Source organism: Enoplosus armatus, chromosome 7 (assembly GCF_043641665.1).
Source record: "Enoplosus armatus isolate fEnoArm2 chromosome 7, fEnoArm2.hap1, whole genome shotgun sequence".
Taxonomy (NCBI): domain Eukaryota; kingdom Metazoa; phylum Chordata; class Actinopteri; order Centrarchiformes; family Enoplosidae; genus Enoplosus; species Enoplosus armatus.
The window spans coordinates 20,698,642-20,724,696 of NC_092186.1; the positions used below are offsets into that span (position 1 = coordinate 20,698,642).

General features: G+C 42.5%; 1 protein-coding gene across 1 annotated transcript; it reads left to right on the plus strand.

The window, feature by feature from the left end:
- The first annotated feature begins 362 nt into the window (after positions 1–362).
- On the plus strand, positions 363–24,656 carry rfx2 (regulatory factor X, 2 (influences HLA class II expression)). The gene is made up of 18 exons (XM_070908681.1): positions 363–485; positions 11,450–11,558; positions 12,184–12,273; positions 13,718–13,800; positions 14,486–14,756; positions 16,054–16,128; positions 17,095–17,276; positions 17,477–17,596; positions 18,648–18,769; positions 19,165–19,283; positions 21,808–21,920; positions 22,136–22,287; positions 22,618–22,715; positions 23,152–23,301; positions 23,480–23,688; positions 23,830–23,983; positions 24,083–24,125; positions 24,236–24,656. Exons 2-18 carry the CDS (start codon positions 11,451–11,453, stop codon positions 24,355–24,357), a joined length of 2,211 nt encoding a protein of 736 aa, XP_070764782.1. The 5' UTR covers positions 363–485; position 11,450; the 3' UTR covers positions 24,358–24,656.
- Positions 24,657–26,055: the final 1,399 nt, after the last annotated feature.

The following is a 26,055-nucleotide window of genomic DNA, read 5'->3' on the forward strand; positions in this document are numbered from 1 at the left end:
AGTTCTATGTTTATTTTTGCACATCGTTGTTCAGCGTCCTTGTTTTTAGCTGTATGTCTATTTCTATCTTCCGGAGTCAGATTCCTTATATGTGTACAATACTTGGCTCATAAAGCTGATTCTGATCCTAAGAGAAAAATGGAGATCTCTGGATAAACTGAATTTATGTGATTTATGCGCTTCCACTGGTTCCCTAGCTAATACCGCCTCCTAGTGGTTCAATTCAAATTTACAGCCTTAACTGGGCGGGACTCGTGTCCCGTTGGCCCCTCCCTTACACAGTGAGGGCCCTGACGTAGGCATTCGAGGGTAGCAACAGTTGCCTCGAGACCCCCTCGCGCCATAGTGACTGTAGCCGTGGAGACAGTTACTTACCAACGGGCGCAACACTCAGCAACAGCAGCAGCAGCATCTGGAAGTCACCGAGCGAGTGGGAGAGAGGGGAAAGAGAGCAGAGCCAGGGCAGAACTTTTCTCAAGGCAAAGGTGATTATATCTTTATAGAATTTAGATTCTGAATTTAATTTGGAGAAAAATGCTCTGGGATCGAATGCGTTGCTAGCACTCTTGGTTATTTTCCACAACATAACTTTCCCTTCTTTGTGGCATCCGCCCCAAGTTGCGAACGGCTTTCCACTCCTCATTTTACCTAACTGACGTTCACCTATTGCTGGCAACAGCTTCTTGCACCTAAAGCCAGCTTGGGGAAAATATCTATTTCACCACTGCTACTCATGTAGTTACTCTTTGCTTGAACGTTACACACAGCGTCAACGTTACTCCAACTCAAAATGGATTACTGGATCACTTTACACTTGTTGCTACGTTGAGAGTGTGTGTAGAGTGTGTCGAGATGTATGTGAACGCACTTCCAGCTCGATCCCAGCAGGATGGATTGTTAGGCTACCAGTCAAGCTACAGCTAATGCTAACTTGGACAACCAGCAGCGATGAGTTCAGTTGTGAGTTCAACCTTTTGTCGCGTTGTTAACGGCAGGTCTGTCTTGTTCGTCACAACACGGACAAACTTAATTTCTTCCCGTGTCTTTTCTCAGAACCGCATTCAAGCAGGTGGGAATGGAGCTAGCTAGCGTTAGCAACGTTGGTCCTGGTGCTCAAACTGTAACTAACGTCCGCTACAAGCAAGCGTTAACTCAGCAGGAGGACAACTTTCGATTCAGCAGGCAGTGTGCCAGCAGATTTTCACTCACAAATTGCATCGTAAAAGGAATAAAAAAATACTACAAAGTCGAGCACAGATATATGAAGTTCTCCCGGCGACGTTACGACACTCACCGTAACCAACCCCAATGCTTTCGCTGGTCTCGAGCACAGTAAACTGTCAAAATGAACTAATGTCCGTTAATAAGATTATATAACCTTTGCTATCTAGATTAAACAAAGTTGGTACTTCACAACGTTGTTATGTTTTTATTATTTCAGAAATCGCTTGAATAACTGGATATGTTACAGCTAGGTGGTGCTGTGATGGTTCTTTTATTCTGCTCTGTCTTGTTTTTACAGTCTTGGGTGAGAGATGGAGTATTTAAAGTACTGTTTCATGTGCTTTTAAATCTAGGCATTAAATCAGACCCACTTGTACACGTTATGTTAAGCAGAATGAATCATTAGACCTGATTCCTATTCTGTCCCTCATTTAATTTAGCTCCATCAACCCACCTTTCCAGTTTTACTGATGCTATAAACTGTATATGAACAAACCCAAAAGGAAATTGCTTGCTAATAGCTACGTTGTTCTTAGCAGCACTGCTTCAGTGTTCAAGTGGCAGGTCTCATTAGGGTTGCTGTTTGACCTCTCTGCAGAGTTAAAGGCTCATATCAATCTGTCTTATAGCAATAATGAGAAACCAAGGAAAATTAGACCCCCAGTGATTTTAAATTCCTTTTCATTAGTTTTACAGTGTGGCGGTGGCAGGTTTCCAGCACTTTGCATACCTTTTTTCTCCTTTTGGGAGTCTGTCTCTTTTTGTCCCCTGAGATACATTCATTCTAATGAACTATCTTTTCAGAGACAGCTGTCAGGTGCTCGGTCATTTGTAATGTTGTTTGCTATTGAAGCATCGGGAAGAATCTATGCAGCATGAAAATTTCTCTAATTAACGCCCTCTCTGCTCGGTACTAATGAATTGAGTTATAAACTTTCAAATGTGTATTTACATAAAGTATTCATCTCGTAAAAGAAGAGAGCTCAATGATTAATTTAAGGAGATGTATTATTGATGTAGCCCAATATCTATTTCCTCTTTGGTGAAAAGGGGTCAAAAAGCAGGTCTGAGTATGCTTATATTAATCATAATTAATATCTAGGCTGCATAATATGTTAAAATGTAATGTTCGTGAAGCCTCCCTCCCGCCATGATATTACTCCCTTTGGCCAGAATATAGGGAAGAATTGAATGTGCATTAACAGGAGACTCCGCTTGTTTTGAAGCAAGTCTCAGAGAAAGAAACTTAACATTGATTGGTCAGACACCTCACCGCAGCTACAAAGAAAATAAAGAGATGACTGCGCTGAAACTGTGTGTGTAACCCCCCCCCCCAATTTAAGCGTGACACTGTTATGTTTACATGGCAACTTGATATACAAATACACCCAAGTCATGGAAAGAAAGGGGATGGAGTGGGCCAGGGGGTGAAATGTTATTCTTTTAAAAGTCAGTGTTTTTAATCAGGTTATTTTCATCTCCCTCTTTGTGGTAAGAGTGCATAGCTTTGGCTTGCAGAGGCAGGTCAGAAAGAAATGGTGCTCAGAGAGGAGACTTAAACAAAGTGGAAAGCAGCTGGTGGTTGGAGAGTTCTTTTAGAAATTTCTTACTGGCTTTAGTAAAGTACAGAAAATTATTAATGAGAATGTCAGTTTGAAAGGACAGGTAAACCCCCCTTTTTTTCTTTTAGTTTTCTGGTGTAGGTTACTTGTAGACTATCTGTATCCTGAATTTCACTGACCAAGCTTGCCTTTATTAGCCTATCCTGCAGCCTGTGATCATGGTCGTGCTTTGGTCCATTTCAGCAATGAGTGCCACACTCACCTGTGATTTACATAAAATTATGCTCCCTCTTAAGGCCTAACCTTGTCTCCTCTTGCCTTCTTTAAAGCCATTGCGTGCATGATTGTGCATAGCAGTGTCCACCGTTAACCGTGTGCCATTTTGAGTGTTTAATGGACCCATGTGTGTAGTACAGTTCAGCTATCAATAGGACAGCTGCAGTGGTCTCTTGGGCAGCGGGTGACCTGACACAGCTTTTGGTCACATGTTCTGTGTGTGTGTGTGTGTGTGTGTGTGTGTGTGTGTGTGTGTGTGTGTGTGTGTGTGTGCACATACATGAGTGTGCTGTGTGGATGTGCTTGTGTATGTGTGTTTGCTCATGCTGTATTTAGCTTATCTTGATGAGGCCTTCTGTTGCCTCTGGGAGAAGTTCTCAATCCAATAGCCTGCTACAGATATAGACATGGACCTAGTCACTGCCATCAGTTTTGTTGCTGCTGTTTGCAGTTGATCATATCCATATAGAGTTGCATATACCCCCTGTACTAACTGAACTGCCTGGGTTTTGCACATCTCATTGTCTGTCACTGATATTAACACAGTTTTAATGGGTTATCCCATAACTCCAGTCAAAGGCATGTCAAGAAATCATAGAGCAAAGCAGGAGAACGGAGAGGAGAATGCCTTGTGGGGCTTGTTAAGTGGAAAATAATAGTGCCATTTGTACACATGAAATGTTTCAGTTTTATAATCTTCATAATTCATTAAAAGTGATGTGCTGTTACTGTTTTATAAGAATCTGTTGAAAGGAAAATAGTTTAAGTGTCCTCGTGATTCTCACATCACGTCTTCCAGCTTCAAAGATTTTTGGAAATCATTGTAGGCTTACGCTGCTAGGATACAAAGAAACAAATCTTGTCATATACCAAAAAAATGTTGCCACTGATTGGCCCTCGCGCGGTGGTGGCAACAAGTTGAAACTCGTTGTGAAATGAAATGTTTTTCAGTCTGTCTCTTCTGTCTGTGTGTGTGTCATCAGAAACATTCTTAACATTCCACCTGTTTGTATCGTAGCTACACAACTGCTAATTAAATTTCCTGCCACAAACAGCAGACAAGGCAGTTGCATTTGCATTACAATGACAGACCCCCCCCTCTCTCTTTCAGGCATGGATAGTAGCAGCCCCCCACCCTCTCCTCACTTTTCCTTTCTTTTGTAGAATTTTAGGCTAGTTTGTGAAGAGATGTTTATTTGGCTTAAAAAAAGAACTTCTGTCACTGTAAACCTGCTACAAAGTAATTACCAGAACCAAGACTAGGTCTTTAGTGGAGTGAGATTTACCAGATTTGCAAATGATCAGACCCAGACAGTATTTTTAGATTCAATTTGTTGGGTCTTCGGCTTTTCAGAAGCTCTTTAATTAGGAGATTTTGGCAACAATGCCAGGCGACGCCATTGTCACAGGTGAAAACAACCCTGTTTCAGCTAAATGGTGGATGTCCTTATATAGTGCAGCCCTCAGATCCCATTCCTGGTCTTTGAGAACCCTCTCTTCCCACTCATTAGCTTCAAAGGAGAGCAAATGTTAATGTTGTAATGTTTAATATGGGGGGTAATTTAAAAGCAGCGTTGTATGCTAATTATGTTTCATGTAAGAATTAACAGCATTTGTGTTGCCTGACTGAAGAGTGTTTCAAATTGTAGCCAGAGTAGTTGGTCTGGCAGTAAAGTGTTGACAAAGTCAACCAATCTGTTACATCAGTAAAAACAATATGGAAGGCAATGAAATTAATAACTGAAACGTTTGAACCTAAAGAGCACCAATATGCAGACCAATAGACAGGATGTCGACCGTATCCTGTCACCACCTTTTACTGTAACTTCTATGACTTCCATCTTGATGCAAATTGCCATGCAGGAACACTTTTCAGATCCTTAAGTAATTTGATGGTTAATGATGTGGAAATGACACTGAATAGGATTTGCTAAATTACTGTGTGAATGCTGCTGACATTATGTAACTTATCATTTTTAATATCTAAAGCATATCACTGGATCTGGCTGCTGGCTGTAGAGATGATTTAAAATCCAGACCTCGTTCGGTTTCCGTTTGAAAGGTAGAAATGGATTTAGGTTGTATGCTAGTTTGACTAAAATTATGCTTAAGTATGAGTTTTGACCCTAAGTTGCTATATTAAGATTGCACCATGTTATATTAAACACATTAACATGTGGCAACTGTAGTTATTGTAGCAGTATCATTTACAAAAAACAGACTTGCAGACTTCGTTCTTGTGTGAATGGCAGTGACTCAGCATTTACCCGTGACCACTATTCTGGTATGACCTGTCAAATGCAGACTGAACCCATGTTTTTAATGCCAAAGAGGTATTAAATACTTAAATCTGAGTCTGATGGCAAGAATTCAGCATGGCACAGTACTCCCTGCATGAACAACAGACACTTGGATCTGTCTCAAATTTCAAGCATTAACTGATGACTCATTGTTTGTGTCAAGTAGTGCCTGTGAAAACATACTGTACATACAGTATGATGATTCTCAGTGTCATATCTGTGTGGAGTGAACGCTTGCCAAGAAGGCAGACTCCTCCAGTGCAACAAAACGCTTATCTCTGCTTCATCGGTCAAGATCGAGGCAGCACGCTGCCAGCGTCTGAGGTAATCTTTACAGAATGTGGTTCCCTGGGAAATAAAACTCCACAGGTTGGAAACACACCTGTTTGAGAGAGCAAGTGAAAGCAGATTTAAAGAATGTCAGCATTTTGCATCTGGAGTGAGATTCAATATTCTTCCACAGAATAGGATGCAAGTCCGGGCTAGGCTAAAGCGTTAGGATACTTAACACGTCCAAGTTGTCAGTCTTGGTGATTGGTTTTGATTTAATGCTATGTCTTTGTGAAGATTTTCAAAGACATGGCAACGTTACCTCAGGCAATGAGGTTATGTTCGCAGTTCTTTCTATTTGTCTGATAGTTAGCAGTAAATCTCATTAACTTGTTTCATAAAGTTAGGTGGAATGGTAGGCCGTGGCCCAAGGAACAAGCGATTCGTTTTTGATTAAGATCTAGATCCCGGATCCTTGTGAAAACAGAATAAAAAAAACATTTTAACATCACAAGTGCATTTTCAAATATTTAATTTCATCACTTCATTTTCTCATGAAGTTAAACATAACCACTTAATATTCAGTCACTTAATATTTTCTATTATTTATAGAATAGAAAAATTTAGCACGTTGTGCAGCCCTGGCAGGTGTATGTGTGCTCTAAGTTCTTTCTGGATTTGGGAATATGTTCAGTGATGCATAAACTTTAAGAGGGGCCCGTACTATATGCTGTGGATCTAGCTGTGACCATGTTTAAACTGAGATTTAGCTAATCTTTACATGCTGTGCAGATATGAATGTAAAGGCCCTGAAGTGAGTTGAAGGATCAGAAAAGTTATTGCATGATGGTAATGTGTTTTTGGGTGTGCCAGACATTAATAATGTTTTGGAAAATGGGGAATAAAACCGATATCCAAGAATCCCTAACTGTTAGCATTTGCCAGTTTCCATCTCCTTAAGCAGCCAGGTGACTCGAGTGAAGTTCCCTCCTACACATTAGATAGATACTCGTGAAAGAGGGAGACGCCAACACGTTTGAGTATAGTCTGATTACATTCCCTGTTATGACCGTCTCCCCACTCCTTCCCTCCTCGTCTTTGTAGCATTTTCCAGTTGAACATCTCAAAAATGTTCAGTTTCAAATCCTCATTCTTCATGTCGAGGTGTTAAACATTAAGGATGAGGGCTGGGGGTGGGTGGAGGTGTGTGTGTGTGGGGGGGGGGCAATGGAAATCTGGAAAGGGTTAGTAGAGGTAGGGCGTTGGGGGAGGAAGTTAGTGTAGAGCATGGGCGAACACACAATCTCCATGGCAACAGTTTGATCTTTCCCTCTGTGGCTGTCAGGCCTGCAGCGCACATGGTGACGGAGTGGACAGGTTGTGCTGATGACCAGAGGTTGGGAGGTGAGCTGGAGAGGGGAGGGGGACGCCTGGATCAGAGACAGTGGTCGGTGTCTCCTTTTTCTACTCTCTCTCTCTCCCTCTCTTCCCCTCAAACTCTGCCATCTGCAGACCCCAAGAGCTGCTTTGATTGGATTAGCCATGAATTAATGAGACAGGCTTGAAGAACAGCCTCTGTTGTGGAAATGTCTTATCATATCTTAATTCGCTCTTTGTGTGAGCGCGTGTGCCTGTGTGATCTTATTTTCTTTTTTTAATGAAATCAAAGAAAAGCAAGTCTAATGTTTTTTCAAACACCCAAATGACAATTACTTTATTTTGCAATAAAAATATAATTCTCAAATTGGGGGACACATCTTAAAGCCTCATCAGAGACCTGTTGCTCCTCTTGGTACATCATATATACTTGAGACATCTGCATATGGCTGAACAAATGTCCTCTGTAGATGTCCCTTTAAAAGCAACAAGTGTTTGCCTCCACTTTATTATTATTTTTATCTTCCCCTGAGTCAGAAAAGGCATCGCTCTGCTCAAACTGTTTTACTATCTCCTCTGCCCAAGGAACTTTGCAAAGACTCGGCCTTTGGAAGTGTTGTTTTTGGGTGGCGTGACTGTAAAGCAACCTTGAAGAATAGACTGTTGTCTCCCTGATGACTTAAACATTCCTCCTTCTTTTGAGCTCAAAGTAGTTGCAAAAACAGAGCACTTCATCCTGTCCTCTTCAATCAAGTCAAAACCAGCATAAAGTCTGTACATTTTTATATAACTGCAACACAGGACTAAGTCTGCCTCCATGTCCCCTGTTGTCTGAAATTAATAGCTTACATAGTATTTATTGTTGTAAGTTTCTACTTAGCGTGAGATAGAGGGATCAGGTGGGGGGATGGCATTGTTTGGTTTGGGAAGTATTCTGTTGGTTGCATAGCAACAGGCTCCTGGAAACGGGAGTGGACGGTGTTGCCACTAGCAACCGTTGTTGCTCTGCAAACAATGTGGGCCAGTGCAAACATGAGCCAAGACTGTGGGCTCCTGCTTTTAATTGAACATCTGTATGTGTTTTTCTCTGATTGAGCCCTGTTTAAGTTAGATATGTCAGTGACGGATGTTTAAATCTTGTCTGCACTGTTAACATTATAGACCATAGCATTAATGCGACTTTGGGGTTCTTCGAATGTGACTCGTCTTGTTTCCGTATAGCTTTAAAACTCAGGTAACTCTTGAAGGAGGGGGCTGTTGTTGTAATGTTGTTAAGTGCTCATCTGGGATTTGCCTGAATGAAAGCAGACTCACAGACCTGACATGAAAAGTGTGTAAAGTTGTCTCTGGGTTGGAGGCAGAAAGGTTTTGCCCTGAACAGCAGCCCATCCAGAGTAGCAGTTTTGCAGCAGTGTGCTATGTCTCCTGCTGTGTTCTACCTTTGTGCCTTTCAGAGCTGCTAGTGGGGAATTTGTGTGGCTTTTAACCTTTCCTGAACACTAAGCAGAACGACTCCTCTCTGCCTGCACTCTCTCCTGTCTCTCCCCTCCAACCCAGTGATTTGATTTGACTTTAATTGAGCTTTAATGGTGGAAAACGTGCAGGTCAGTGCTCTGTTTCCTTATCCCCCACCATTTTGCTGTGCCACCCACTCCCTAATGGCATGAAGAAGCCCTCAGGCTTGTGTCACTTCCTCTGGTGAAAATGACAAGTCTGACGATAAATGATGGGATTGTTACAAGTGTATTTATAAACTAAGTGACACTCCATAGACAAATTCCTTGCTTTAGGAAGATGCTTGAGCATTGCAGCGGCTTTCAACATGTTCACTCGTTGTTAGCATCATTCTGATAATAGCCTTTTGGTACTTAAATGGCATACAGGAAAGAAGTGTGAAGATAAATTATAATGGAATATGAGAGCCTTTACATGTAAGTGCTAATTGTGCCCTGTGCTAGAAAAGACATAGAGGGCTATTCATGGTAGACTGGATATGGAGCTTAGGACCATGTGTGTGTCTGAAGATTGACACATATCAGGAATTTCAACATAGGCCTCCTCCACTCAGTCTATTAGTCATGTAGGCAGAGCAGTGCCTTTGCCTGTGGCAAAATCTCCACAAATGGAAAATGCCAGTGGTGGCACACCCAAATAGGTTGTTTTTCTATCTTAAAGGTACACTCTCTGAACTGATTTTGCTATTGCATCCAAGAGTACCCCCCAAACCCTAAATATCCCCCAAGTTACTACTGTCTAAAACTGTCAAAAAGGGTTCAAAAGGGTTTCAAATGTTGGTTTTGTGGCTAGCAGGGAGATTTGTTTTGTGAATTTGTGTGCTGGTCGTCCCCTAAAATATTAAATTAGTGTATCTTTAGCAATCTGTCCAAGGTCCAATCTGTTGATTTCTGTGCTTCTTTCAGATAGTTTACAGATCAGAAGTGTAATAATCTGTTCACAGCCAGATTACAGAAATAAAGAGTGAAAGTGTGAGACTGGCTCCTCCTGTCAGTCAACATGCAGTGTGATGCAGCCTTGAACAATATTTTGACCTATGTCAAACGTCATCCCGTGCGATTCTGGGTAAAATGAGAATCACTATTTTTTAGTGTCAAGATCTGTTGGAAAACTATTTTAATGAAACATTTTCTCTTGCAATCTCTTTTTGCCTGTGGGAACGTCTTGATTATGGGTGGGAGGGATTTTGTGGCAGTGTCTGTGATGGCTTCATCATGTTGTATTTAGTGGCAACATTTTAGGTGGTTGTATAAATGAGTGGTGTTATCATGTATCATCTAAGTCTTTAACTCTGAAAATGTTCCACAAAAGAGGATGTGACTCCTATTTTGGTGTGTGCACAACATTTTTGTTGGAACTAAGGTTTGGTTAAATTTATTCCCTCTTCCTCTCCATCACCGGTGGGGTTTCCTTGATTCTGACTCATTTTGCCCCTGTTTTTCTTTTCCTCTCTAAGTCACATGTGAGATTTCTTTTTGTTATTGCCCCTTCTGTCTGAGTTCAATTTGTCACATGGTCTAAGGCAGTTAGTCATTTATTGACAAGAGACACATTTAGATCACTCGGTTTGATGCAACGGATGGAGGAAGGCCTTCTTAATACTTATGTAATGCAGACGCTTGAAATGGAATCACAAGTTTAGGTTGGGTCTTGAGAAAGCCAAAAGACAAGCGTGGCTGCACCTGTTGCTTGTGTCTAATAGCTCAGCCTCCAGATTACTGCAGCCTAAGTGGTGTTCGTCAGATCTCTTCCAGTAAATTAAAATAACATTGTAGTGCATGTCGTGTGTTATGACTAATCACAGCGTGTCTAGAGCAGGTTGTGTCTTGCGGCCCTTTGCTGTAATGCTTCCGGTGAACACCATTTTCTCGTCTACCTACTGACTTTTACTGCTGCTCCTGGATTTCTGCTTTAAACCAAAGACTGCTCATCAATTCAACCCACCCCCCAACTGTGCCGTATCTCCCTCTCCCTCATTCTAATCCTCCTCCCCCTCTTGTCTTTGCGGTCGCACTCGAAAGTTCCTTGTGCAAGAGCTTTATAAAGGGGGGTGGAGGAGTGAACAGGGAGGGGAGGAGGGGGGTTGAGTTGGGGGTGGTCGTCATGGATTCCTCACCATAGCAACCGACAAACGTTTACAAAGCATTGAGGAATTTCCTCATATCAGCTGGATTATTGGAGCCCTCAGAGAACGGCTCTCGTTCGAAACAAACACTGGATATCATCAGGACCCTGGCAGGGGCTGGAGCCCCACTGCCATTTTCATCTTTTTCCCCCTTCGTTTTTTCTTTTTTTGAGAGAGTGGGGAAGTTGTTTTTTATCTGCCTACTCCCCCTTGCAGTTCCATTCTTCTCTTCTCCCTGCCTTACTCCCGCTCTTTCCCTTTCTGTCCTTGTTGGAAAAAGAGAGCCTTTGTGTCACTCCATTTTTAGCTCCCCTTTGCTATGCTGTGCACATTGTCACCTAGTGGAAAGCCGAGTGGCGGCAGTGGGTTTGGTCCTCAGGAAGCATTTTAGTCCTGTTGGTAACTTGAACTCCTGTACTGTAACTTTTCCACCTGGGTCTGATCTGTCAGCAGGACCAGGAGTGTCTGTGTAATACTGTTGAGCTGCTTATTTCGCCATTGATTAAGGCCCAAGGTGGGCAGCCTCTGGGGCTCTGAGAGCTTCACTGACTCAGCTTGACTTGGCAAAGCCAGAAACCCCCTGGGTGACAAAGAATACCCTGGTGGCTCCAAAAGAGAAGGGGTGGGGTGGAAGAGCATTTATTTCGTATGGCTGTCCATGTGTCTAGACTTGAATTGCTCTTATTCTTTTTTTTTTTTCAAGCCTCAGTGTCACCTGTAAGAGTATTTCTTCAGTCTGGTATAAAATCCCCCCTACTCATGTCTCTTTTCTCCTTCTTCATGTGTCCCTTGCAACCCAGCATGCAGAGCTCCGAGGGAGGGTCAGACACCACGACCAGCGTGGCGGCGCTGCGGACGTCATCATCAGCTCAGGCCCCTGTGGTACAGCCTGTCCCAGCCTCTCAGCAGGTAGGGTACTACCTCTACCCTGCTGCCACTGTAACAACAGGACAAATGGGGAAAGTCTGTAATGACGTAACTGTTCTATCCGGTTTCTTTCCAAGTGTTAGATATAACAGACTAGTTATTTTGGAAACCAAACCAGCCGTTCACTATATCAGTGCTTGTGCATGGTGTCTGAAAAGAAACAGTGCAGTATCTTGACAACAAAATCTCTCGTGGACTCACTCATAGTTTAATGTTCCATGCAGCACCTGCAATAAATAAAAATGTTCTTTTAATAGTGGTTCCAATTTGTAACTTGTCAGCAACTGAAGCTGCCACCCGTCCACTCTGCCAACAGATGCCTCTTGTATCCATTTACCATGCCAGCTTCTGCCATAACTTCTCCCCGCCTTATTGGACCAGTACTTCCATTTTGCCACAACCATTTGAGGCTGTAGAAAGCCACAGTGCTGTATGAGCGTTAATATGAGCATTAATCTATCAGCAGTAGCTTAAAGTCTTGACGGAGGGCATTTGTTGATAACTTTGCCCGTGTTGTGTTGACTGTCATTTGTTTACAGTGATGTGTGTATGTGTGTGATTGTGCGTGCATACCTATGTAATTGAGTTATGTCTTGTATCCACACAGAGGGTGCTGGTTCAAGCCACAGGCTCAGCTCAGAAAGGAGGACAAGTACAGCAACTTTCAGTACCCAGGGTTCAACAGGTCCCTCAGCAGGTACACAGTGCTGTACATACTTATACAGTGCTGTGAAAATATTTGTACACCCCTTGACGTTTTACAATTTTTCCAAAAAGTTAATTATAATGACTTTTATGACTGAGCCTGAGACCTATACAGTGTTTTCTTTTACAATAAAGTAACAAGAAAATAATTTATTTCTATGAATTCAAATAAACAGAATCTAATGTTGGCAAAATAAGCACATAGCCTGTTTCACAAGGGCTTATTTGTGTCACTTACAAATATTTGATAAACTTTCTGTCTCATTCAGGTCAGAATTTACATTCAGGTTAAATAATAACAGTCATACTGGGGCGTCGTAGGTTTGGCCTTCGACTGACACATTAGACAGTAAACAAGTTAAAAAGCAACCAAACCATGTCTGTGGACGAAGATCCCAAACATGGCAGCCCATTCATTCCACCGAAAGCTGCTCATCCAGGGCATGTGTCAAAATGTTTCTCCTGCTCCCTGTGCCCCTCATAGGTGTGTGAAAGTGTCTTTCTCTGGCTGAGCCTGGCCCACTGCCTGCATACATGAATAACATGAAAATAACATCGTAATACAACTCTTGGTAGCTTTTAAATACTTATTAGCCCTAAGGGTTGGTAATTAGAAGTCATTTTGTGTGTCATGTGTGATGATGCTGCTGCTTCTTTTGTGATGATGTGTATGGCAAAAAGTCTTCTCTGGCTCCCTGGGTATATTGTGAACGTGAATGTGCTTCCTGGGGGCTTGAACCAAATCCCAACTCAAGATCTGTGTGATGTCTAGCGTCTAATGATGAAAACCAGGGGCTTACCTGACTGTCTGGTATTAGGTCGTCTAAGGCACCAGTCTTATATTTCTAGCTGATGTCACATGACACAAGATCAGCCAATAGCAGATGGACAGTTCATTATGTGTTTTTCACCATTCTTATGCTTGTATTTATTAAACCACAAATTATCAGTTCAAGTTAAAATCAATTCGATTATGATGTCACCAGCTTTATTTTTGAATTACAGGGGAAATGTGCATTTTAATCAAACATTGTTCCAAATCACTTTTACTCGTGATCCCCTTTCAAAATAACGTGCTTATTTAGCATTTCAAATATTATAGAAGCTCTACATAAAGAACCTTGGTAGGTCTGAATACATTAGGCAGTGTTTTTTTAATGTTAAATGATATTGTTGAGGCTTCTGTTTTGGACAAATAATTATGCACAAACCAAGGGGTGTACAGACTTTTTCACTGCACTTCATGTACACTCTGTAATTGTGCACATGCCTACACCCACAAGCAAATATTCTCATTTTACGCAGTACTTGAATGATTAAAAGACTCCGTCTCTGTTCCAATTGCAGTTGCTATTTGACTTACATTTGCACAAATGGGGAAGCATAAATAATGATTTTCCTTCTTCCTGCTTTGGTTTCCTGTTGTCTCTCTGTAGGTGCAGCAGGTGCAACATGTCTACCCATCCCAGGTCCAGTATGTAGGAGAAAGTGGAGAGACTGTTTATGCCAATGGAACTATGTAAGCAATGTTACATTACTCCACAATTATAACAGAGGAGTATGTTACATGTTTTTCATGTTGTGTAGTCCAAGTACACTATGAAATGAAGTTTAACTCAACCCAGTAAAGTGTACAATTATATTAAGATAAACTTTAGCAATAACTTGACTTAACTTGTAATATTTGTTCAGAATGTTTATCATAGTTACAAATTGCCACTGTGTCAATGTAATGCTGTAAAACATTTTTGTTTTTTAAATTAAACAGACACATCTCTGTGCATAATATTTGGCTCTACTCCAAATACAGAGTTATCTTGAATTATGTATGAATAGGTGCTGGATGAGAAGCCTAAAAACAAATACGACTTTCCAGACCACTTTTCTCATCATTTTAACATCCAACTTGCTTTTAAAGTGGCTCTAATCAAAACGCCTAATTGAAGCCAAAGTGATTTTTTTCCCCCCACAGCTTGATGTTTGATTTGACTCCAGCTTAACTAAATATTTTGATGACATCAGTTATATTGTTGTCTGTGTAAGAAGATTATGTTCTGCATCAGCAGTGCTGTGTTCCTGTGCCTCGCACAAAGAAGTGAAAAGATTGTAAACTGCTCTTGTACTCCTAAAATCCATCAGTTGTCATGAAATGTACTTTGTTCAGCGTCGTCATGGAATGACTTATTACAATGATCTCTCCCCAGCCGAGCGGCCTACTCCTACAACCCTGAGGCTCAGTTGTATGGGCAGAGCAGTGGGGGAACCTACTTTGATTCGCAGGCCGGTGGGGCTCATGTCACCACGGTGGTCTCCTCTGCAAGTGGTGGGGTGCCCCCTCATGGCATGGTGGGCATCGCTATGGACGTGGGCAGCAGCCACATCATCTCCAGCGGAAGCACCTACCTGATCCACGGAGGAAGTATGGAGGGAAGCCGCAACCACATATCACACTCGTCACGCTCCTCCTCAGCTATGGTGAGCAACACCCATACCGACGTTTCTGCGGTACTCTGAAGCACTTTTTCCAATAGAATGGGATTAATGAGCCAGCAAAACAAACAAACTGTAAATCAGAGTTTCGCACCCACCAAAGCCAAATGACTGACCAAATTTACTTGGGGGATTGTTTGTCTTTTCTCACCTGCTATGTGGCCAAATTATATTTTTTATTCTCTAAATACTGTAAATAAGTTGTTACTACTAACTCTCAGTACAACATGGCTTACTGAGAAGAGACCCCCACTACCATATGGTGTTGTGAACTGTCATCACTGCCACCCGAGCCTGTGTCCAGACTGGCCAGGCTCCCGGACAAGCCTGAAAGGCAGGGAGAGACACACAGGGTTTACAGCAACCTGAGTTGGGGCCTCCCGGCTCTGCAGTGACACACAGAGAGCAGAGCAGTACAGGGCAGAGAGCCTGTAGAATCGGGACGCTGGCTTAAATAATTCAGCACTGCCTTGTTTCAGAGGTTTTCACAGGCACTTGAGCGCCCTGTGAAACAAAGCAACCCCTGGGGCTCATTACCATTTGGCCATGAGCCCTCGGGAGCCTTCTTAAGGCTTGGAACGCTGCCTGCCTCTTTTTCCTTTTCTTCCATGTCTCCAGTTTGGCTGCAATACCACACATCTTTTCTTTTTTGACTTGATTTTCTTCTACAGCTCAACAGAATGTCCCTGGTTTTGTCATTCACTTTACCCGCCAATTGGACTCTATTATTTTTTGTTGTCCAAAGACAGAATAATATGCCAGTGTACTTTATACCATGACACTTGCTTTTGTCGTAGTTGCAACTCACTCTGAATTTTAGTTTTTTCAAATATTATTTCTATGTCACATTGTTTGATAAGTTTTGGAGATGGGGTGGGGTGTGGTGGGGGTAGGCATTGTTGACCTGGTGTCCCCAAACTTGACGTGACCTGCGCCCCTGTTTGTGGTTCCTATTTGCATACATTAGAGTGTCTGACCGCAAACCTTCACTGAGCAGCTTAACCCTATGAGTCCCTTGATTTGCATGCTTTTGTCAGCCAATAATGGATTTGGCTGCAACACTGACTGATTTTAATGGAAATGCAGAGATCTGGCTGCTCGCTAACAGTCTTATTTCCTTTATCTGTTTTTTTTTGTGTGTATGTGTGTATATATATATTTTTTTATATACCCCTGCTTATTTCTGTCCCCTCTTTTTCTATCTCTCTCACTCTCCTGCCTCCTCCCTCTCCTATGTCTACTTTTTTTCCCTTTTTGTTTTGCATGCTTCTTCTTTCTTTAGCTTGAAATGGCGATTGAAAACCTCCAAAAGTCTGAAGGAATTGCAAGTCACAAAAGCAGCCTGCTCAACAGCCATGTAAGTCAACCAGGAACTTTCTTTGAAAAGGACATGAGAGAAAGTGAAAAAACAAAACAAAACAAAAGCTGAACGTTTAGGCAGTGTGTTCCACTTGTGTTCTGCAAAGTTGAACACGCTACCTACTGCTAGCTTAACTTACCCTCAACACTGTCCCACTGACACACATAATTGTCTTCGTCCTTGATCTGAACTTTGCTATCACTTTTTTGCATCTTGTATATATTTCTTAATACTCTGCATGGACTCAAATTGATTGATTTATTTTCAAGATTTCTGTTTATTTCACTTCTAAGTACACCAAGACGTGCACTCAGTATCACAAAATGTTATTGCAGTATAACTTTTCTTGTTTGGAGGCTGTCAATCAATTATAATGAAATTTAGATACGATTGATGTAGTATTTCCCACCAGACTTTTCCTCACATGGGAAATTTGATGGTGATTTGAGGTTTCCCTACACTCCAACTCTTAACCTCAGCTGCCATCTCACAATCTCCACATCATTTGTATGAATAGTGTTTGAAATATCTGCTTTAAATTAGCAAAATGGTAATTTGAGCTTTTTATGCAAATTCTTTATGATTGCGCTGTTTCAGACAGGGCTACAACTGTCCTCCTCAATATTGACTGTCTTGGAGATTTGTCTGATAGAATAAAAAGCACTTCAGATGTTTGAGTGTTCACTCAATCAGCCATTCTCTATGCTGTAGTCACTTACTGCTTCAGTCAAGAATATTAAGGCCTAAGCGTAGCCACAGCGGGAGTGCAATGGTCTCTTTGGTGTTTAACCTCCTAAAATAGGTGGTTATGTGTTGTGTGTGTGGTGTGTGTTATCTGTCTTTTGATGTGATAATAAGCTGCACTGCTCCTCTTCATTTCTGGCCAGGTGACTGTCACAGAGCAGAGTTTCTCCATTGGGGCTCACTGATTGTGCAACCGTGTCTTCCTCTGTGTGTTTTTAGCTACAGTGGCTGCTGGACAACTATGAGACCGCGGAGGGAGTGAGCCTGCCCCGGTGCTCCCTGTATAACCATTACTTGCGGCACTGTCAGGAACAGAAACTGGATCCGGTCAACGCAGCCTCCTTCGGCAAGCTCATCCGCTCGGTCTTCATGGGCCTGAGGACCCGCCGCCTAGGCACCAGGTACAAACAGGAAGAGGTTGTTGTCGATGCTGAAGATGCCGATAACAGTAATCATGTAACCATTATAGATGTGACGAGTATGATGATGCTTATAGGCATTGGAGACTTGCTGATGGAAGAGGATAATGATAGTGATTACACTGATGGCAAGTCTTCTCCTCCTCACTGGTTTCTGGCTTTTCTCTCACTGAATCTACCAGAGGCAACTCTAAGTATCATTACTATGGTATCCGAGTGAAGCCAGACTCACCACTCAACCGGCTGCAGGAAGACACCCAGTACATGGCCATGCGGCAGCAGCCAGTCCACCAGAAACAGAGGTCAGCACTCTCTCCCCATCTGCCATTTTTACCTGTCTCCTCCCCTTTCCTTTATATTTGTCTTGCTCTCTGTCACATTTGTCACAACTTTCATCCTGTGTCATTTTGTTGGTTATTTTTTCCTTTGGCAATAATTTTGTTTAGGTGTTTTTTGAATGAAGATCATATGTTAATCCTCCTCAACTGTGGAATAACCTTCCATTGGGAATCAGACAAGCTACAGCAGTGTCCTCTATTAAAAACACATTTTTTATAAAATGGCTTTTAATTAGAGTTTTTCTTTTTGTTTTATGCTTTTGATCATGTATTTATTGTAAAGAATTTTTTATTTATTTCATTGTCTTTAAACTTTGTTTCTTGACTGCATAGGACTTACTCTGATTGTAATTGCACTATGTATTTTCTGTTTTTATGTCTGTGAAGCACTTTGTAAACTCGTTTTTTAAAAAGTGCTATATAAATAAAGTTTATTATTATTATGTAGAAGTGTACTCTGGGGTGTGTCAGTACAACATGACATCAGAGGTGTCGGAGGTGAAACGGACTTGAAACTTTCAATCAGAGGAACACGGCTTTTCAGCCTGTTTTAAAGTTACTCGTTAATGGTAATGCAAAATACACACCATAGATAGTGTTTAGAACCACGATAGTGTGTGTGTGTGTGTGTGTGTGTGTGTGTGTGTGTGTGTGTGTGTGTGTGTGTGTGTGTGTGTGTGTGTGTGTGTGTGTGTGTGTGTGTGTGTGTATTGGTTATCATCCCAGACACACCCACCAAACTGAGGCAAGCATATCTCAAAGGTAAACAATTTGCTCTGATGGGAAGAGGAAGAAAACCAGCAAAATGTTGTTTTCCTTTTTAAACACACCCCTGGTATTTCATTAATTAGCCCCGCTTTGGCTGAAGGTGTGCTTACCTGGGAGTTAGCTGTGTGTTTTTCATTGGAATGAAAACCTGCATAGTCCCAGCCCTCAGTGGCACGTTCTTTCTTATTCTCTTCGTTCCTTCAAAACCCAACTAACCAACATGTCCTGTCCTCTGCTGTCTGTACAGGTTCAAACCTCTACAGAAGGTGGACGGTATGTCTGACAGCCTGTGTGGGAGCTCTCAGCACTGTAACAGCACTCCAGAGCAGTCCGTAGCTGCTCAGAGCCAACACCACCAGCAGTACATAGGTAAGGACAGGAGCTGGTAGGTTGCCACGACAACTGTTTGTCACTTAAGATCACGGAAGTGTTTTAAACTCATCACTTCTACTTCTTTCTTCAGATTTCTTTCTGATCCCATCTTTCATAACAGTATTAGATTTTTTTTCCCCCCAATTAAACTGAGAGTGGAATCATATTTGGCACAGCTACCGCCACGTGTTGGCTTTACTCAATCATACATTATAAACACACGTAATAATTTATTAACTATGGTAATAACTGTCCAACCTGTAAAAAAAAAACTGTCAGGCATCTTGTTTGTTGGGACAATTATAGGATATGTGTCACTTTATGATCTACCCATACAGTTTTCATAGAGTGAGCCTTTGTGTGTGTGAGTGAAACATTTTTGCTTTATGCAGATACGTCCCACACCTTGCCTCCATTTCCCTCTCCTGACTTGGGCACCCAGCCTCTGCCTGAGCGCATCAACATGAATGATATCAAGAAGCTTCAGTCACTCTACAGAGACCACTGCGAGGTACGTCATCACATCACAGCACCAATCTTTTTGTATTACACCTTTCACACCGTAGGAAAGTTTGAACAGATATTTAAGTTGTGAGCAGTGGCTTGCCCCTCAGCTGTGTATTTCCTCACATTCAGACTTGCAGCAGCGCTCGTCCCTGATTACACCACACACTGCTTTCTGTTTGAGGTTGTTATAGGAGTGCAATGCTAAATCAGTGAAGTACTCTTTTTAAGATTCAAGCACCTTTTTAAAAATCTAACTATACATCTGTGATCCGTTTTGAAACGGCTTGGAGTGTGGAGTGCCACAGACAAGTACTTTGTCACTCAAAAAATCTTGAGCAAGTGACTAAAACACTTCTGGACTTCTTTGTGGGATTTCTTGACTATAAGAAAATTAAAGAATAATACCAGCCTCATCAGGGTGAATTGGTTTAATAAGGGCAGATACACATCCTGAAACAGGAAGCACGATGAAAGCTAACTACAGCTAGTCGACAGGTGTCCTGTCAAAAAAATCTGTTTATGGAAATGTATGAAGAAATGGTGTATTATGTAGTGACATTTCACATGTGGCAGAGCATCATTCATAGACTATTGGTAGGACAATGAAGTAGTGTAGTAGGCAGAAGAATAACCCTCCAGGATGAAACGCATTGGCAATGAGAAGAGTATAAATAATATTGAACATTAAAATTTGGGAGCTTTACATGCAGGAGAGGGGCTGTGATTAAAGCAGCAGAGCTCTGGCTTTATCATATTATCCCTGCCCTCCCCTTGTCCAGTCTCACCACGCTCCCTTTGTTCCAGCCGTCTTTTCATCTCTGTGCAGCTTTCAAGACATGCCAATTAACCTTTCAGCGCGCTGGGTGGACATCTTGGTGTCTTTGTGGTGGCCTCCCCTTGGGCCTTTGTGTTGCCTTGTCTGTGGACAGGCACATGGGCTCCTGTCTTTGTCTGCCAAGCGCATTTCTGTCACTCTCACAGCTCTCATTGCCTCTGTGTGTTTAATGTTTATGCATTTCACTTCCCCCCCCCTCTTTTTTTGTGAGCCAACAGCGACCTGTTAACACATTAGCCAAGACTTTTATTGACACCATTTAAAGTTACAGCACAAATAAAGGTAACAAGTTGGCCTAAGCGTAAAACAATATCTTATTTCTTACTTTCATGCAGTTAAATTAGTCTCTTTTCTTTTGAGCAGGGCTGATTTGTATCCACTGTCGGGCATGTATTTATTAGTGTCATGGTAACAACAGCCAAATATTCAGTTATCAGCCGTGCCATTAAATTAAGTCTTAAGCACAAATGATTAGGTGTTTAATAAAACTTTTAGGATAGTAAATCACACTGTAAACCGCAGTATTTGTCGTGCGTGTGCACAGATGTGAGGGGTTAAGCTTCAGGAATCTCTGCCGCAGGCCGCTCGTCTGTCTGTGACCGTGCATGTGAACATGTGTTATTTCTCCTCCACACTTTCTTCTTCTTCTTCTTCTTTTTTTTTCTTTTTTTTAAGGCAAGCTGTTTTTCCTGTGTGGTGAAAAACTGTGGAGGCAAAAACGCTCTTGTTTAGAGGGGATGGGGGAATTCTCCTTTTTGTTTTGGAGTTCTGTGTTGGACCTGTTGCTTGGGGCAACCGTAAACAAGGTTGCCATGGCAACGGCTAGAGAGGAAGCAAAAACATATCATGTGATTGAAGCCCTACACTGCTGTGTAACAAGATCCAGCGGCAAGTGCATGTCCTGCCAGATAGAGAAAGAAGAGAATCATCCGGTCACGGTGTGAATCATACGACTCAACGCAGAGATATACCAAACAGTTTGAGACAAAAAAACGAAAGAGTTTGACCTCTGCCTCATGTGGAGTCAGGCTGACGTTTCCTCTGTTGAATGTCCTCAACTACGTCTACAGTGCTGGTTGTTTTGTTTTACTTTCACATATGCGTGTGGAGGTTTAAAGATCACCCTCTTTTTAGAACCAAGTTACGGCTTTTTCTGTCCAAGCCCTGAAACTGTTGTTTATCATTTTACATCACTAGCTTCCCACTGCTTCCTTTCGCGCTCTTGCAGTGTTCAATTTTGTGCAGTATACTCTGCTTTCTAAGGGCCTCATGCATATGAACAGGAAAGAGGAAGTCACATGGGTTAGTTCAGGTCAGCGCCTCGCCTAAGAGGAGGCAAATGCATGCATAAATCTATGAGACTAATCTGCTTTATAAAGGCAACCAAGATTTAAAAAACAAAACTGATTGAAATCAACTAAGAAAACTCCAGATGAAACCTAGACGTGGCCTTTAGGATCCTCCTGATGATTAATGTGCAGGGAGCTGTGTTTGAGCTGGCTCATTGTCTAACCAGGAGGGCCTGGAGTGAGCGAGAGGCTGCCTGCCTGCCTGCCTGTAGAAACTTTGTTGTGTGTCTGGTTGCCATGGCTCAGCTCTGTATGTTTTGTCCCCCCTTCCTCCCTCTCTTTCCCCTCCTCCCTTCCCTCCCCTCATCCTCTCCCCCGCCCCCTCCCTCGCTGCTCTCCTGCAGGCTACTTTGGACGTGGTGATGAACCTCCAGTTCCACTACATTGAGAAACTCTGGCAGACCTTTTGGTATTCAACACCGCCATCTAGTGACGGAAGTACTGCCATCCCCAGCAGGTCAGATCACATATACAGGAAGAGCAAAGCTTCAGCACTGAAAAGAAAGCTACTGCTTTTACTTTTGTTAAGTGCCACGTATGAGCTAAATTAAATATTTAATAATGAATTAAATAATAAATATTTAACAGTATGTCAAATCAAAACACCTCTTTGCCTGACTGTCTGCTGAGTTGATTTACAACATATATTCTTTCCCTCCCATCTGTGTGTAGTGATGATGACCTGGAAGGTGTGATCCCCACAGAGAAGCTGGTGGCTCTGTGTAAATATGAACCAATCAGACTATGGATGAGGAGCTGTGACCACATCCTCTACCAGGCTCTGGTAGAGATCCTCATCCCTGATGTGCTGCGTCCTGTTCCTAGTCAGTACCATTGATATTTTTACGTGTTATGATTTTAACTTTGTGGGTGTTATCCAACACTCCTGGATCACCTCACTATAAGTAACACACACTGATGAAGTAATACCAATCCAGCAAAATCTAATCCTCAATGTCCCAGTTTTCCTCAGTTATACACTGACACCACACCCAACGACACATTCAAGGGATTTAGCCAATTATTCGGTTCCAGAATGACTTTAATCTTCTGTATTGCAGTTGGCTGCGTTTGCACAACTCTACTTAAGATGCTTTATGCATAGTTGAATGTAGTGAAGGCAGTTTGTAATCCAGGCTGTTCTGTTTCTTCAGGCACTCTCACTCAGGCCATCCGTAACTTTGCCAAGAGCCTGGAGGGCTGGCTGACTAATGCCATGACCAACTTTCCTCAAGAGATTGTCCGCACTAAGGTAACAAGAAAACCCCCTTTTCAACAGCTGTTATCTAGATTGTTCGTGCACATAAAATATGCAAATTGTGAACTTAATTATGAAATATGTCTCTAGTGGGCTTATAGAATCTATCACATTCAGCCTTTACGGTTACCTGTAATCATCTCATGTGGCTGGTTCGTGGTCCATGAGTCATATGTTACTATGCATGTGACCTTAATGATCGGATCTATTAAAGATTATACATGTTTATGTAGATATAATATTAAGCCTGGATCTGATTGAAAGTGCATTATATTTACACCGTGTTCATTTCTCCAGAGATGGTCTCGGTGAGTAAATCTTGTGCATATATGAAGTGTAGCACAGAGAGCCCGAAAACCCAAACTGGGTGCATGTCTGACATAAAAACACTGAGCGACATAAAATGTCTGGTTCTGTCTCCATGGTGTAGGTGGCGGTGGTCAGTGCGTTCGCCCAGACACTGAGACGTTACACCAGTCTGAACCACCTGGCCCAGGCAGCCCGTGCCGTCCTCCAGAACACCTCCCAGATCAACCAGATGCTCTCTGACCTCAACCGGGTGGACTTTGCTAACGTCCAGGTAAACTCGTCTGACTGCTTCCCCATTTATTAAATGTCACGACTTCATGTTAAAATGTCAGATGTCACGTTGCACAAGGTGCCGACTGTTCATGCCAACTCTCCCAGAGTTTCCCGTCTTGCTGTGTGATGTGGTTTTCTTGCTGAATGTGGTTGGGTGTGTTTGTTTTGTCTAACAGGAGCAGGCGTCATGGGTGTGTCAGTGTGACGAGAGCGTGGTTCAGCGTCTGGAGCAGGACTTTAAGGTCACCCTGCAACAGCAGAGCTCTCTGGACCAGTGGGCTACCTGGCTCGACAATGTGGTCTCTCAGGTCCTGAAGCCTCACCAGGGCAGCCCCAGCTTCCCCAAAGCTGCACGCCAGTTCCTGCTCAAATGGTCCTTCTACAGGTACTTTCCTTAAAATTGCTGCATCAGTCTGCTTTGTTTCTACATTTTAGAGAAAAGGCTGATGAAGCAGTCTGTGGTGGTGTAGCTGTATGTCTCCAAACAGCACTTTATAGATGATCTGTTTCTCTCTCCTGCCTGTAGCTCCATGGTGATCAGAGACCTGACCCTGCGTAGTGCAGCCAGTTTTGGCTCTTTCCACCTAATTCGTCTATTGTATGATGAGTACATGTTTTACCTGGTGGAACACCGCGTGGCTCAGGCCACCGGAGAAACTCCTATTGCTGTCATGGGAGAGGTAAGAAAGGAGATGCTCAAAACACTAATGACAGTGATGAAAACGATGCTGAAAATTGTTATTTTGTTGACTAATGCTGTTTCATCTCTTGAATCACAGTTCAGTGACCTGAGCTCCATGATGCCATCACTCATGGAAAAAGGTAAGCCATCATTATTTACAGGGATAGTTTTAATGTTAGTCTGGTCGTCACAGTTGATCTAAAACTAAACTATTTCGACTCCCACAATCCCTCTCTCCCTGTGCCACTAGATGCGTCCTTCTCTGATGAGATGAGTGACCTGGGCAGCGACGCTGATGCATCCAGAGGGCCGACTGAACCGGCTGTGAAGAGAGAGAGGATCGAAATGAGCCACCCTCTGCAGGAGATGTGAGTCGAGTCTGAGCAGGGCCGGACTGAAAGCCACAAGGACCAGCATCTCTCCCTAAAAAGGTGACCCTAAAGTGGCTTTTGGGCCGAGCACACTGCGTCCTCCTGCAGTCGGTGTGCGCGATGTACATAGAGGAGAAAGTAGCAGTGTCAGTCCTCCCCCCACTGGCGTTCATAAGGACGGTGATCTCTCTCCCTCACAGGAAGCTCACGTCTGTTTTTTTACTCACAGGGGCGTAACACAGGTCTGATTTTCTTTCTGTTTTTGTTGCAACTGTGAATGACTTTGTGCAGTACCTTTTTATTGGATGTGTAACTTTGAGTGGTGGTGTGTGGTGTTTATGTGATTCCTCTTTTTTTTTTTTTTTTTTTTTTTTAAGTCCAACTTAGCTGTGCCATAGTGTCATTTGAGTGCCTTAGATCGCTAACTTTGAAACCACCACTACAGATGTCTATCTGTCCCTCAGCTGTGCCTCTACCGCAGTATGAATGTATCGTCTCCAAACCTCAGACATTCAAAGCACCTTTAACATTAATTAGGTGTGTACACTCCTTGTTGCCTCTGCTGCAGCTTGCAGCAAACACACACACACAAAAAAAAGAAAACCCAACAATGAACATGCAACCTACTGACCCAAAGGACCTTTCCCTCAGTCGTTCCCACCAGCTTAGCCATAGTCGCGGCTCTGTAGGGCCTCGTAGTCTCGCAGTAGTCAGGAAGGCAGGGAACCCAGTATGTTACCTGTGTAAGATGTTGGTTTGTTTACCTCAATAGATTTTTATGCTGTGCTGCGTTCAGCTCAGATGACATGAGGCAAGTATTAAAAAGAAAAAAAAATGTAGCCACTGTTGCGGTTTGTGTCTCCCACTCCCGTTTCCTTTCATGTAAATAGTTTAAAATCCTGTGATGGCTCCTCCGTGTGCTGTACAGATGCACTCAGAAAGCCCTCAGTCAGTCATACCTGTGGTGGTTCACTCAGCCGCCACAGAGTTGGGAATTAAATCCAGAGTAATAGACTTACTGGAGATGGGATGTTAAAACCGAAACTGGAATCTGGTCTGTGTCATTGAGCCTCATTTCATGATAATTTCATCGAAGGAAGACAAATCAATACACGTTAAGAGTGTTGGACCTGTAAAACCAAAACCCTTACACAAAAAGAGGATCTCGGTGGCGTCTGAGCCAGCACACGCTCCCCTTCTTCAGATACTTTGACCTCATGCTGTTACTCCGATAAAAGTCTTATGTTCTGTTTGAATTAGTTAGAAAAATACATGCGTTATTTGGGGAATTTGTCCATAATAAATTATATATATAGATATATATATATATATATATATATCTTTGTATGACGTAGAAAGTGTGTGCTCTGTGGCCTTTGGTCTTTGCCTAATCTCCCTCCTCACACTGTACTTGGTTGGTCACATTGTGTCAGAGGAAAATGCTTTGATGTGTAATTGATTAGACTGGCGTTTGTGATAAATTTGTTTCCAAACTCAATTGTTTAATGTATGAAATTCAGTTATTACTGCGGTGCTACTGCGCCCGAGTAAGCTATTATACTGTCACAAGAGAAATTTCTATTTATATGACCTATTCTGATTTGATTGACATCAGCTTTGTGTTGAAATTTGTTTGGTTGATTTACCCCCCCCCCCTCCCGCGGATGATTTTGTTGTAGCGATGAGAATCCTTGAGCTT

Coding starts and splice junctions, on each gene's coding strand:
- rfx2 (XM_070908681.1), top strand. CDS start 11,451: ATGCAGAGCTCCGAGGGAGGGTCAGACACCACGACCAGCGTGGCGGCG. Junction 12,274..13,717: donor TTCAACAGGTCCCTCAGCAG/GTACACAGTGCT, acceptor GTCTCTCTGTAG/GTGCAGCAGGTGCAACATGT. Junction 21,921..22,135: donor AGTACTGCCATCCCCAGCAG/GTCAGATCACAT, acceptor ATCTGTGTGTAG/TGATGATGACCTGGAAGGTG.